Here is a 15,147-nt window from a genome sequence, read left to right as displayed (position 1 = left end):
ACCGCAGGGAGGTTAGAAGATTTTTTACAAATGTCAGGTGCTGCAACAGCATTTCCTGATTGTCTGCCTGAATCAGGCAGTCGTCCAAGTATGGGTACATTTGAATATTTCTCTGTCTGCAGTAAGCAATGGCTGGAGCCAGGCATTTTGTGAATACTCTGGGAGAAGTGGATAAGCCAAAGGGAAGTGCAGAGAACTGATAATGCACAGATCCTGCCCTGAAGCATAGATATTTCCTGCATGACTCCCTTACAGGGATGTGCAGATAGGCTTCTTTTAAGTCTAGGGTGACTAACCAGGCATCTTTGGCTAGCACAGATAGAAGCTGCTGTAGGGTGAGCATTTTGAATTTTGGTACCACCAAGAAGGTGTTGAGAATTGAAAGATCTAGGATTGGGTGCCAAGTGCCCTCTCTTCTGGGTACCAGGAAAGGTCTGGAATAGAATCCTTGACCTATCTGTTCCACAGGAGTAGGTTGAATTGCCCTTATAGAGAGCAGGGACTGAGCTTGATTTTGTGCCTCTGCCCACTGGTTTGGAGGAAGGTCTGGGAACCCTTTTGGGTTTGGTAGTGAGTGGAAGTAAACTTTGTACCCCTGGGATACAATGTTGAGGACCCATCGGTCTTTGGTGATGGAAATCCAGTTTTTTTGCATGAAGGGCAAGTTTTCCTCCTAGGGGCACAAGCAGTTGGGCAGAGGTGGGGAGTGGAGTTGAGAAGTCATTGGGAATTCTTTCCATAAGGGGGTGGCTTAGCACTCCCTGCTTTGGAGTTGGAGGCACTCCATTGCTTAGATCTCTGTACACCCTGAGACTGTAGTCTGGGGGGTCCGTTTCCCCTGGGTCTAGTTTCAGGTGGCCTTGAGGGGTCTGGAAAGGACCAATGCTTCGAGGGGCAATGCCTACTGAATCTAGCAGGCTGTACTTGTAAGAATCCTTTGACAGTCTGCATAGATTTAGCTTTTTCTTCCATCTTTTTAAGAGACTATTCTGCTTTGGTGCCAAACAGATTGTCCTTGTTTAAAGGAGCATCTAATAACTTTGACTTGACATGGTCTGGCAAGGTCTGCTCCTTAAGCCACGCATGTCTTCTCAGTACAGAACCAGTGACTGCTGCTCTGCAAAATGCTTCTAGGGCGTCAAAGCCACACTGCCATGTATGCTTGCTGACTTAGCTTGCAGAATGCATAAGCTCTTGCAATTCTTTATTTTCTGCACAGTCTGTAAAAGTTGCTATTTTATATGTTGTTGGTACTTCAGCATGTGAAACTGACAATTCAAAGCCCTAATGGCGAGAGTTGCAGAGGTATATAGTTTCTTCCCCCAATCTGTCCAAAGCACTGGAATCCCTGTTCGAAGGGGTGGGATTTTTAGCTGTAGTTGCTTTGATACCTTTAGGCCCCTGGGAGATAATCTCTGGGTCAGCAGTAGGATTTCTGAAAAGGAATTTGTGAGAGTCAGGTACTCTGTAGTACTGGTCTGGTTTCCTAGGAGCATGGGATAAAGTATCAGGAGTAAGACTGGATTCCATAAAGACATCATCCACAACTTTCAGGTCTGAAGGTGTTGCTAAAGGCCTATGTTGTGGCAAATCTAGAAATTCTCCGAGTCTCTTTTTAGACTGAGGATAGTCTTGGCATACCCAATGGAAATGTTCTCAAAGTATGTAAGGTTTCACCAAAAGAAAAATCCTCTGGAGGAGAGGCAGAGGGAATGGATTCCTCTGCATCTGAATCCTCATAAGCAGATAAGGGCACGTCTTCATGATCAGATACCTCAGAGTCGGACTCTTGGTCTATTGAAGCTGCTGGGGACACGTCTCTTTCTCTTAGCAGGGGAAGGCTGGCTTCCTCTTATCAGCATAATAAGGTCTTCTGCCATTTTAAGCATTTGAAGTTGTGACAAGGGAGCAGGTGCATGCACTTTGGTCGCTTTTTTTCTAGGCGTAGCACATACTCTTGGCCTTTATAAACTTGGTAGTTTAAGACAGAACTGAAGAGGTGAAAGTCGTCGTCGGTTTGTGTCGAACATCGGTAGTGCAAATAACTTCCTCAGAAGCTGGTGCCTACTCAGCGGCTCTGGACACATCCAAGGTAGAGACATCCGCATGTTCCATAGTCGAAGAATCTCGCGGCATAACGGACTCCGAACGCGTCTCGGTAGAGGCCTGTAAATCCACCGATGCAGGCATCAGGGGCTGCGAAAGCACCTCACTGAGTACTGGTATACTGGCAACTAGCTTAAGGGAAGAGTCATCGGCAGCTTTGGACCTGTGCGGTCCGTCTCTGTCTTTATCCTTACATTTGTTCGGAACAGCCGTAGTCGGATGGCTCACCGAAGCCATTTCGGAATACAGAGATAGAGTATTTAGAGACAATAAGGGCCTGACGACGAATAGTTCGGGCACTGAACAAGGCACAAAACCAACAGTGAGGTACATCGTGGTCTGGGCCTAAACAGGTGACGCAGTAAGAAAAGAAATCTCAGTGTGGTATTTGCTTTCCACAGGCAAGACAACTGTTACTTTTTCTGACATCGGTTAGAGCAAGAAAATAAGGATCCACAACGGGGTACTTAGCTTTAGAAGACTTCAGGATGATTCAATTCGTAAATGAAAACTCAGGTAGCGGTCGACTGGTACTCATGCAAACTGCTTCTGCTTCGGGTTGTTAGGCAAGAAAGACTGATGCAATGGCGCCGGCTGCCTGTTTTTATAACGACGTAGAAATACTAAGTCTCTGGTATTCAGGCCGACTGAGGGCTACCTGCAGGCAGATAACCCAAGTGTAAAGACTGCAACAGTGAAACACGAAGAACATCAGTTTGCTCTGAAGTTAACCTGAGGCAGTCCTACCCAAAGAGCATCCAACCCTTTGCTGGTGCATGACTGTGCTCTACTTCCCTGTCCCTTGCAGCCAGTCATTCATACTGCTTTCTTTGCCAGACCACTAGTGAACTTACAGCTACAGGTAGTGTGGTATTCCTGGTCCTAGTCAGACACACCCGAGGATTCTTAGGCTTCTGCCCAAGAAGCTTAGTCGAGTATTTCTGCCAGCAGGGAATAAAATGCACATGGTGGATTTAAACTGTTCTACCTAAGCTTGAGGGGCCTTTCCACCAGAGAAGTCACCTGGACACAAGGTGTGGAAGGCCAAGTCATCACAGTTTTTCTCAGGTCCACTGCTTTAAGATCCTCCCAAAGAAGCCACAGTGTGAGGGAATACCACTCTCCCAAACTACCCATAGGAGTAAGTTTGCTAGTGGTCTGGCAAATGCAGTAGTATGAATGACTAGCACCAGGAGACACTGAAGTAGAGCTCAATCATTCATCAGCAAGGGGTTGAATGCTCTCAGGATAAAACTACTTCAGGATAACTTCAGAACAAACTTCTTAAGGATGACAACTTGGCCCTTCTACTCAAGCTGTCACATGTCAAACATCTGCTTGATGGTTAGCCCTGAAGATAAGGAGCCTTTTGTCAAATGACCCAATGTGACCCAATGGACCCCAGGGAGAGGTCTTCAGTCCCAAGAACCAATAATCTAGGACTGATTTAAGGGACCACTCCCTGGGATTAGGCTGCCTGACCAAGTGCTCCAGCAGTTGAAGCAGGGGCTGGGAAGAGCTAGATTCCTGGAATACACCCCAAAGGGTGAGACTCAAGAGCACCTTCTGAGGTCCTCCTCATCCTGCATTACAGAAGAATGGGTATTTGGGATTTAGCCCTTGATAACAAAGAATGAGCTTAGCACCTGAAGGGATCAGATGCTGGATGAACACCAGTCTTATTTCAAGTAAGGCTCAGCCTTTACCTATTTCAACTGTTTGATCCTTCTGGTAATGCTTCAAATTAGATTTGAGTTGTTTCCCCTGTAAATGACAGAGACATGATAGAGTCCTCAATGACAGCAGACCAAGAACACAATTCTATAACTCGCTTAAACTCCCTCTGGAGGGGGGGGGGGGGACTGCAGGGAGGCAAGCCCTCTTCTTTTCCATATGAGACGACTAACCTCCCAAACCTCCCACAGGCATACAAACCCTATTGATGCACAACAGTGAAAATAAGGAGAAACTCCGACAAGCACTACACTATAAGACAAACTTGATCACTTCTGATAAGGTGAAGAACTATGTTGTTGTGTCTTTCGGCTTTTCCCGGTCAGGGGTCACCACAGCGGAACTCCGGTCCGCTAATGATTGGCAGTAAATTTTTACGTGCTGAGTTGCCGGCCCTGACGCACAACCTTCAACGAAGGTATGCCCATTCACGCATGTCTCCACACAGAAGATGCTCTAGCTGAGAATCGAACAGGACAACGTCTTACTGTGAGGTGAACTATAATGTTTGTTAATTACATATAAAACATTGGTCCGGGACCATCATTACTATCTCCTGCAAAGAGCTCTCAAAAGCACTATATTTTTAAACAGCAACTGGGCTAAAAGCAAGATCTCCATCTCATAGCAGTTACTGGAACAGTATTCCTGCACAAGGTAATAACCGTAACGTCAGTACAGAGATTAAAAGATACACTGGCATTTAGTGCGACAGTGTTCAGACCAGCAAATACATTCCTTTCCCAATTAGCAGTGCTGTGCAAAAAGATATGATTCAAAGTTTTTTCTTCTTTGGTTTAGCTGACATGAAGGTTTACCAAAGTTACTCCATGCAATACTATAATATTCCACATCCACAGAAAATTAAACAGTACAAATCTATAAAAAGTCATTGCATATACAAGCATGAACAAACTAATTCAATGTTCGTTGTAGTGTGAACACACAAACAATAACACAGCACTACCAGAAAGGACTGTGTGCATATTCAGTGAATCTCTTACGTATACAAAAGAAAACTTCTATGTAAACAAAACAAAAAAAAAAGATGTACTTTTTTAATGTTTGTTGACAAGATGCTGAAGTATACAATATGGCATATGAATTACTACAGGACTCACTTGCTGTTACTTTCAGATTTTCTGTAAGGTTTGAAGCCTTCTCCTGTGTCTCTTTCTCTGCCTCTTCACTGGATCCAAGGCCTATAATCTCAATCATATGCCAGTGTACCCAGTATGTTCGACCCAAAGAGTGCCAATACACCTGCAAGAAATAAAGGAAAATACAAGTCAGGACATCCTCCTGATTGGACTTAAAAATGCTGCACAGAAAAAAAAATAATGGCAGTTAAAAAGTATCAGTGCCTGCAAAACAGCCCACTCCAAATGGACATGGCAGATTGAGGATAAAAGCTGTATGAAAATATTAGAAATGGCAGAAAACAGTAAAAATTTAAAAAGCAAAGTTCAGCCACTATGCTAGAGATGACACCGACCCAAGAAAGGTTGTCCGGTATCTTGCACTACCAGAGAGTAAATACTATATTTAAACAAACTTTTTGACACAATATAGCAAATAATCAGAAACACAACAGTTAGTACATATGAATTAAGAGAATGCTTGATATGTCAATCCTGCTGTTCACAATATCAAACACCTAAATGTTAAGACCCCAATGGAAAGATTTATCAAGCAGGATTCAACAGCAGCTGTCAATGGCATACCACAACATGAGGTAAGCTTCATAAATGCTGCTGCCTACTGCTTAGCATTAAAGAATAGCACCGTATCCATACATGCAGTCTGCTCCACCCAACAAGGGACAGACAAAAAACTAACCAGCCTATAAAATCAGGACAATGGTGATCCATCAGTGGGGGGTGCTGAAGTGGTCCACAAAACAGCAGTGGTGCAGCCACACCATAAGCCTCATAGCCAGGCCAGCTCCAGCTGCTCCTGCCACTCCATCTGCCACACTGTGCATGAACACTGCTTCCATCTGCTTACTGTGCTCCAATGCTGGGGCTTTCTATGCAGTTAGTGATGGCTAAGCTAAATCCCCCTAGAAGTGATTCATACGAGTGGTGCAGTTCAAGAATCTTAAGGCAAAAGTGCTCAAATCACATCGCCAAACTATTCATCGCCCAAGACTCCTTGCTGAGATGATGACAGAAGCAGAATCACCAGCAGCTCTTTCTTAGCTGCTGCCACAATAAGGATGGAATCTACTGGGGGGGTTGATTTTGCCCAATGCTCCCTTAACAGGTCTAAGGATCATGTCCAGTTTCTGCAGTTCTGCCTCACAAGTCTGACTCCTGCCACACTCAACTCATTGCCAAGTCAACTAACATTTCTGCTGGAGGGACCACCCAGGAAGAATATGGGGTCAATATAAGCCTCAATGTACTGCCTTGTCCTCAGGGGGGATCAGTGAGCCATGATCCCCTCTACCACACAAGTTCCAAGATCCCGACAAACTAAGCATCTTTGGGAGGGACTGGGAGGTACTCCTATCTATCATCTAAGTTGGTACGGAATGCGAGAGACTCTGGTGGGAGTCTATTTGCTTTCTTTTGCATGCCCTGTTTCTTGGTATATTGGCGGGGTTTGACTAGACTCTTCAGAGGACATCGGCAGCTGTGCAGCATTAGTTTTGTGGCCTTAGGGTTGACTCTGATCCAATGTCCAATGGGAGGAAGGTGAGAGGGAGTAGGAGTCTGAGAGTGTGGCTAATCCCAAGAAGGTGTGTGGCTCTGGTCTCTATGCAGATGCAATAATTTTCCCCAAAACCTGAAAGGACATTCTGATCTCCACCGAATAACTCCCTCCCAGGAGAAATGACTGAAGCAAAGTGTAACTTGGACATCTGGACTGGAATAGGAAATTCATCCCTGGTTTGCCACTTCTCTAATCGACACAAGCAGCCTATAAATGGTTCATTTCCCATCCCCTGCTTGTTAATGTTTCATCTACCAAGCCCCTGCTTACACTTATCAAGGGTACCAGAACTTGTCAGAGAATTGTGATGGATGGCTAGCCTTAAAAAGCCCCTTGTGGTCATTCACCTAGTAAACCTCTATGAACCTATGAAGCAGCGGTGGTGGATGGCCTAGAAGAGGGGATTGGAACTGATGACTAGAAGGCCAAAGGCTTTGTCACCAGCAGCAGAGCCGAAGCCTCGTTCTCAAGTCACTATTCCCGGGACTACCTCTGCAATGACTGCATCAGGATTGAGCACTCTGGATCCTATATCCCCAGAGTCGATGTTTGAATGAGCATTGGCTTTAAAGGAACAGACCCCAGGGTAAAAAAATCAGTTCCAAAACCATCAGAGCCTTTGAAATATACTGAGAGGGTTGCTAGTTGCTTGGCCACGGGACCTGAACTAACTGCCTTCTGAGCCAAAGGGGAAGGTACGCCTCCCATCTTGATCAGTGTTTTGAGAAAGCTCCTCAAAAAACGATCTAGGTCCACAATCAACATGCTCTTGCAGGACTTAAAAATCTTAGCAGTGATGCAGAGGGAGGGCAAGAACAGACTTGATGAAATTCATTTTTTGACAACACCTGGGTGGGCTGACTGCTTGCTCCAGCAAAACATCCTGCTCATTAACAGGCTCAATGGGCTCTGGATCCAGAAGCAGTATATACATGGGGGGTCTGGAGCCATACTGACATCTATTACTGGTACTTTCAGCAACAAGGATGGACCCGAACTGTCTAAAAAGAATTTTGTACAAGAGTCTCAAACATATACCCTAGACATTCCTAGAAAAGGCTGATTACCTATACTCTTCAGACTTCACAGATTACAGTGTAAATCCACTCCCACCAACTAATCCCATGCAAAAATCACAAACCAGCAACTTGTAAAGTTTACTAAAGAATGCAATAGGTTTCAATATCACCTTCTGCTAAATATGGCATTTGTAGCCATTAATTATTTGTGACAAATACTTCATATGTAACTGGCTTAGATGGTTGATGGTTATAGGATTACCTGTTTCGTATCTTACTATTTAACACCTCTATCACTCTCTCCCCCCTCCTACCATGCTAATCACTATATGCCTTTTATTCAAGTTCAATTGTATAATTAAAAAAAGCTAATCAGCACTTTTGGGTTGAGAAACAGTACCCGTAAATTCTTTTCAAGCATTTGTGCTTTCTAAAAGCTGAACTACCCATTCAAAAAAAACCTAATACTCATTGGTAGTGCTTTTCTAAGATGAAATATCCCTTCAATAAAACAACAAACTGTCTTCTGAACATTTTAATTCTGATCATTGCTCCTTGAAATTATCTTTGTGATCTACTTCTAGATCTAAGCATCCCTAGTCAAGCTACATACACTGCCTGCAGTCTAAACCATTGTGCTCACTTTAATGGTTTTACCTACGGATGTGGCTATCTGGTTTTCTCAATTTGTTGCTCATAACAATTCTGAATTATTTTTCCTGGTTTAACTTCCCTTAAAGAGTCATTCAGTTTGACCACAGACTAACCCTTTGGTCTTCACCTTGTTGAGCCTGCCCATTTTATTATTCACATAACAAGCATGTTTTTTATGCTGCAAAGCTTAATGGAATGATATAAAGTGGTCTGCTGAAATATTTTTTATTTTTCAGTGTCTTTTTGAGTTACCACACTACTTGGTACTTTCCCCGTTTAGAATTTCCTCCCTGATGCAGAATTGATTTTTGAGCAGTCTGTTTCATTAATTTCTCCATATGTAATAACAGTATTAGAATATCATACCTCAATCTGTCCACATGCTGGTCTTCTTCAATTCTTCCCTGCAGAGGAAAATGTGACAAGCAGACCAATACAAATCATCAATCTGCACAAACCCAGGTGGTGTGACATTACACTAATACAATTTGTTCAAGTCCTGTGCACTACTTCGTGGGCAGGCTATGGCTGTAAGGATTGTCTAGGATAGATACTACTACAAAATACCAGGGATTTCAAGAAATCTGGGCATCTTATTTTCCTTTGCTAACTACAGAAAAAATAAAAGACTGCCATTCTCTAATTAGTTTGTGCAATGTACACTCTTCACTCTTCAAAAACATAAACAAATGGAAAAGTGAATACAGTACACAATGACTTTACTATAGTCTAAGAGAAACCCCTTGGTTTGGTCCTGGAATCACAAAATAAGGTGCGTCTGCTGCTGGCCCTTGCGCAGACTTCCATCAGCAAAAGCTATGCTTCAGACAGGGCATTCGAAGTATACAGCTAGTTTTTGAAGGGTTATACTGAGTGGTTTTATAACAATGTCTCTTGCTTTTTCTTCCTCCTAGGTTTCATACTGCTTAGAACTGGAAAACATGGGATGGTTCACCACAAGACATTCAGAACTATAACAGACGTGCTAACTGTTGGTCATGACAGACAGTACAACAGAGTAGCTAGTATCTCCCACCCCCACGTCTCCTTTCCTCAAAGCATGAGAATTAAGCAATAATCCGTCTCTTCCTTCTTGTACGCAAAGGGTTAAATCTGAAAATAGAGAAGCTAGTGGATCTTCTTGTTTGTGGTGCACAACCACAAATGTACCAGCAGTTGTGCAAAAGCCTTCTAACAGAAATATATGAACAGAGCATAACAGATTACAGGGCTGTATATCTGCTGCCCTGTTACTGAGTGTACTCCTACAATCTACATCTGTATTACCAGTGGCACGAACCTGGCATTTCTACCAAACTTCCTGCCTGTCCAAAGAGAGAGGGTGATCTCATAACCTTGACTGTAAGCATAAAACTGGAATGTAAAATAAATGCATTGTAAATCAAGTTCCAAGTTAGCTCTTCACATACAAAATTAGATGAGATACAAATCAACAGTTTCACTAACAAGGGAAAATGAAAGTGGTCTCACAAACATTCTACCTACTGGACATTTCTACCACTTACTCAAATGTTTTTGTCAATTTTGTTAACTGCAAATGTAGACATTTCTTATTTTTTCCACTTTACAGTCTCTGTTACTTCTCTACAGCCTTGTAGTTGACTATTCACACTAAAGCCACCCTCAAAAAATTATCTACACAGACAGGGATCACACAGTTACTATTTCATTCTTTACAGATTATGGGGTTTCATACCTATCTGCTACATCAGCTCAGATGCTTGTGAAACTGTGTAACCTCCACTGTGAACTGAGCTGTTAACCTTCACTACAAGGACAACCGTGGTATGACCCAAATATCAACCCACCTTGTTTGAGATACATATGTGCCTGTTATGAAAAAGTTCACATCTTCTAGGACGGTCTTACCTGCACTGGTGGTGTGCCATCATTACTGAGACGGAATTCACCCTCATCTCCAGCGTTGACCTGTTCATAGCTTTCCAGCATGCGCACAGCCATGCCAGCTTTCAAGACATCCTGTACATACTCCACATAACTGGATCTGGTGCTAAAATCACTACGGGTTTTGAACATACTTGGTTTTTTCCGAGGTGCTGGTGCAATAATGATTGGAACAGGAGCTGATCTAGGCTGGAATATGGACCTGAATCCTTTGGATTTTTCTTCTTCGCTTGACATTGAACAAGACTGGTCCAATTTTTGGTTACGGTCCCAACCCATGACTCTAACAAGGTCTGAAATGAGGTTAGCCATTGCCATGGTGAATTCAAATTCCCGTTGAATACGAGACTGCTCTGTGACCTGTGGTGCTGATGTGGAGCAATCAGCCTGTTTACTGCTGGAGTCAATCCCATTATTATTCAGACTGTCCATAAGTGAAGTGACACACAAATATCGTTTCACCAAGGAGAAAAGCAGCTTCCCAGGAATCTGCATAAAGATGAGGTACAAAAAATTAATATAACAGCAAACTGACAGGAAAAAACTAATCCACTACCAGGAAGCAGCATGCAAAGCCTTTATGCACATTAGCTTCAATTGCTCTTAACATCTATCTGCACATTTCCACAGCAAAGTCTTCAACATGCCACTCTCTTGCATCCCAAGTACAAATACTATTTATGCAAGATAACTGCTCTAACAGTTAATCATTGAAACTATTCCTGAAGTGTACAATTGTGCAAATACCACTACAGCATCAGCTCCTGCCTTCCTGATTTTCCAAAGTCTTCTTACAATGAAGCTACTCCCCCAAGTGACATCAAAGCATTTTATACAATTCTGCTTAAAATGGGAAAACGTTTTTGAACTCCAAGTCTTCATGGAAGAATTTGCCTCTGAACTATCACAAAAGTTATATACCTACTATAAACATGTATCTTCGTGATCCATGTCTGCCCATTTGAACCAGCAGGACTAGCTGCATCAGGCATTAGTCAGCTCAACCTCAACTGTCCAACTCCTCCACTTCCCCCACAATGCTCTGCATCTCCTCCCCCTCTCCATATCTGAGATACAACACATGACACATTACCAAACCTCTACAATCTTTCCTACTCTCTTATGCTAATGGTAGGGAAAGGCATGAGAAGATGATGAAGTGGACAGACACTGACCATCAAGACTTCTTGTTTTGGTAATTGCTTAAATTTCTTACCTTATATGATCCAGTCCAACTTCAGCTGACAAGATCGAATCACCAGTTCTTCTTAGATGGTATTATAACAAAATAACTCTGACTGCAGACCTACACCTAGAGATCACATGCAGTTTACAGTGTCTTGCAAAAACCTGCAGAAAAGCCCAGTCTGCAGATGCACAAGTATAATCAACAAAGATACTTTGGAAGAAAGCCTGAAGTAGCTACCACTCTAATGAAATTAAAGTTATGTACTTAAGATAATGATAAATCTGTGTTGTCTGTCACGTTTAACCTGAGGATTATCTAATCTGACTCGGACCTGGCACTGGCCAAATCTACAAGACTTCAACTCACCATGTTCTGTTTCCTCTATCCACAATCTCCCAGTCCCTAGAGAATAACTCAGATCGAGTTTTCCCCTTGTCAGTCTAACACCAAGGTAAAATTCCTATATAAAGGAGGAGGAAGACAAAGGACTCCAAGATAAAGGACCAATAAAACTTCTCCCACTCAAGTCACCCAAAAATAAGAGACTCACCAAAAAGGGGGAGCAGGAAGGGAGGGAAGGCAGGCTGAACAAGGAGACAGACAACACAGATATATCATTATGGTAAATACATAACTTTAGCTAATCTTGTCTTCTCTGTCTGACTTCAACATGCAGGACAGGGTCCCCAGCCATGTAAAACCCCCTATGAGGATATACAGAAGGATATTCCCGAACACGGAGAAGCCAAAGGAAGCCCTGGACCTAGACAGAATGTCCAGCTTGTAGTGAGAAACAAAGGTGTTAGAGCCCACGCAAGTTACTACTGCACACACATCTAAGGAAGCTCCAGAGAAAAAAAGCCACAGAAGTAGGCATGGCTCTAGTGGAGTGACCTTTAGGCTTACCATGCAAAGTCTTAACCTCTCAAGGTATAAGTAAAGGAAATATAGTTTGACAGCTGCAAGCCGACAGTGAAACAGGACTACCCAATTTGGATTTTGAAAAGAAAAACAGCTGCTTTGATTTTCTATAAGATTTTACCCTGTCCAAGTAAAATATAATCAATGCACATCCAAAAAATGCAGCAAGTATTCGCCCTTGTTTGAAAAACTAGGGAAAAATACAGGCAGATGAATAGACCAATTCAAATTACTCTCAGTGGCCACCTTAAGGAAAAAGGAAGGATTTGTGCAAAGAGAGATTATCTTTGTGGAACACCAAGTACAGAGGAATAGTGACCAAAGCTTATTGCTCAGACACTCTCCTGGCTGAAGTAACAGCCACCAGGAATGGTCTTCCAAAATAACAATTTTAGATCTAAAGTAGCAGAGGACTTGCAAGTTCTTGCAACATGAAAGGTAAATCCCAAGGAGGGACAGGATCCCGAATGGGAGGGGGAAAAAATAAATGTGCCTTTCAGAAATGCTTTGGAAATTTACAGAGCAGACAAGGGAACATTGTCCCTGCCAACATGATAATTAGATACGGCTACCAAATGCACCTTAACTGTAGAATAACTTGAGCCAGTTTTAAACAACTCCGCAATAAAATCTAAAGCTATCTCTAAGGTACCTAAAAAGGGATCAAACACCCGAGAGTCTGCCAAAACCACAAAAAGCTTCCATTTACTTGCATACACTTACCAAGCAGACAACTTCTGGGGAGAGGACAAATATGCACAATGTTGCCCGATAACTTGGGATTTCTGGCCATCAAAGAAACTGGAGAAACCATATGGGATCCAGACCAGCTGGATTTGAAATGAGATCTGGACTGGGATTCAGAACCCAAGGAGGGTATCTCAGAAGAGGCCACAGAAAGGTGAACCACATCTGACATGGCCCTAAGGGAGCTACGAAGATCATTGTTGCTCTTCAACAGGTTACCTTCTGAAGAGACTATTACCAGGGGGACTGAAATACATGTGTATAGGAAACCAGTGTGCAAACATACAGAGTAGCATCTCTGGATGACTGCTCCTGGGAAGGAACTAAGGCATAACAGCTGTTGCATTTGGTGCTGGAGTGTGAAGCAAAAAGATCACAACATGGAGTACCTCAGCACCAAGAAATCCAAGCCACTACACCCTCTGATTCAGAGACCACTCATGAAGAAGAAAAATATTCCTGCTAAGACTGTCTGCTAGAATGTTTGACCTCCTCAGGATGGGCAATGCAATCAGAAATCACTGATACAAGATTGCCCATTGCCAAACCCTCATGGCCTCTCAACAGAGGATAAAAATGCATTGCCACCTATTTGCTCAGATTACAGACAATGGACATAGTATCTTCCTGGATCAAAATCACACCGCTGGGGAAGACATCCTGAAAGGTTTACAACAGGAGGACGACAGCCCTCATCTCCAGAACAGTGATGTGACTGTTGGCCTCCATGGAAGACCAGGGTCCTTGAACTTTCCTCTCTTTGAAATGCCCCACCAGCCAAGAAGGGATGTGTCCATGGTGATTCTGGCAGATGGATGGGAAAAAGTGAACAGTCTCCTGTTGGTCACCAAAGGAGACTCTAACCACAGAATCTGATTGCAACAAATCTTTTGTCAGCCTGATGGATAAGTCCACTGGATGAGTCAAAGAGGACCATTGCACTGCAAAAGTCCATTGAAGAGCCCTCATGTCGTATCTAATTAAGGGGACCGATCGCATGGAAGCTGCCACGTGGCCTAAAAGTTTCAAAACAGCATGTGCTGGTGGCTTTGCATAAGCATGCACAGATACTGCCTGGGATCCAAAGCTGATTACTCTGGAGCTCGGCAATTTGGAAAATGGTATCCAATTGGCAGCCTATAAATTCCACTGTCTGGACAGGGTGTAGACTTGACTTTTGATAACTGAAAGTTACCTCCAAATGGCTGCAAAACTGGAACTGGAGTAAGGTATCCCTGGCTATGATTAGGGACACACTCATAGGGGTAGTGAGGAGCCAATGGTCCAGGTATGGAAAGACCTGAAATCTCAGCATGCTACCACCACTGCTATGCAATTGGGTGAACACCCGGGGGGGGGGGGGTTTGATGGTCAGATAATGTCAGGGCTTTGAATTAATGATTGGCCCCCAGCCAGAAGCGCAAGAACCTCCTGGATCATCTCTATGTTGATATGATAGTAGGTATCCTTTAAGTCTATTGAGCACATCCAACTGCTCTTCCTCAGCAAAGCTAGGATGGACTGCACCGTGGCCATCCAGAATTTGGTCTGCTTTACAATTTGCTAAAATCCAGAGTTGGCCTGAGGTCCTTCTTTTTTGGCACCAAAAATAACTAAGTACACCACAGATCCTCAGTTTGGTGGGACATTTTGTATGACTATTAACCGCAGCATCTGAATCTCTACTACTGCTTGCAGTCTCAGATGAGGTGGAAAGTCTGGGAGACATGTGTGATTAATTTTAAAAGTACCAAATTTCAAAAATGGAACGGTACAGCCTCTGTATATGACTCAATACCCACATATCCAAGGTGATGTTCTTCTAAGCTTATGGGTGAACAGCCAAGCGACCCCTGAATGCCTCCAGAGGAGGACAGCACGGCAACCCCTCAAGATCACTGGAAGGGCCCTCCACAGAAAGCTCCATGAAAGCCAGAGTACTGCAGACCACCCATGCCCAGAGGGTGCCATCCCTTATGAATCCGCCCTGCCATGGGGAGAACCCTCAAAGACAGTGTCCTGGGAAGACAGCTATGATTTCCTAAAGAAGAGAGGTTTGCCATCCTTTTGATTCTGTGAGAAGGTTCACCAAGTGGCAGCAAAAGTACTCCAGTAGCAGAGTCTTCCCACCTT

At 43.4% G+C, this 15,147-nt stretch overlaps 1 protein-coding gene across 2 annotated transcripts in view; it reads right to left on the bottom strand.

The window, feature by feature from the left end:
• Positions 1-15,147, bottom strand: part of CUL9 (cullin 9) — a 2,881,018-nt gene that overhangs the window by 2,664,342 nt on the left and 201,529 nt on the right. For both annotated transcript variants that reach the window (XM_044060287.1, XM_044060293.1), the window contains exons 4-5: positions 10,122-10,646; positions 4,962-5,103 (exon numbers count right to left, since the gene is read on the bottom strand). In XM_044060287.1, coding sequence (XP_043916222.1) covers positions 4,962-5,103; positions 10,122-10,646 — 667 coding nt within the window. The remainder of the gene's footprint in view (positions 1-4,961; positions 5,104-10,121; positions 10,647-15,147) is intronic.

Source organism: Protopterus annectens, chromosome 1.part0 (genome assembly GCF_019279795.1).
Source record: "Protopterus annectens isolate FY-2018-M chromosome 1.part0, PAN1.0, whole genome shotgun sequence".
NCBI lineage: Eukaryota > Metazoa > Chordata > Ceratodontiformes > Protopteridae > Protopterus > Protopterus annectens.
The sequence above is the reverse complement of the archived record's forward strand: the minus strand, read 5'-3'. Positions and strand labels throughout refer to the sequence as shown.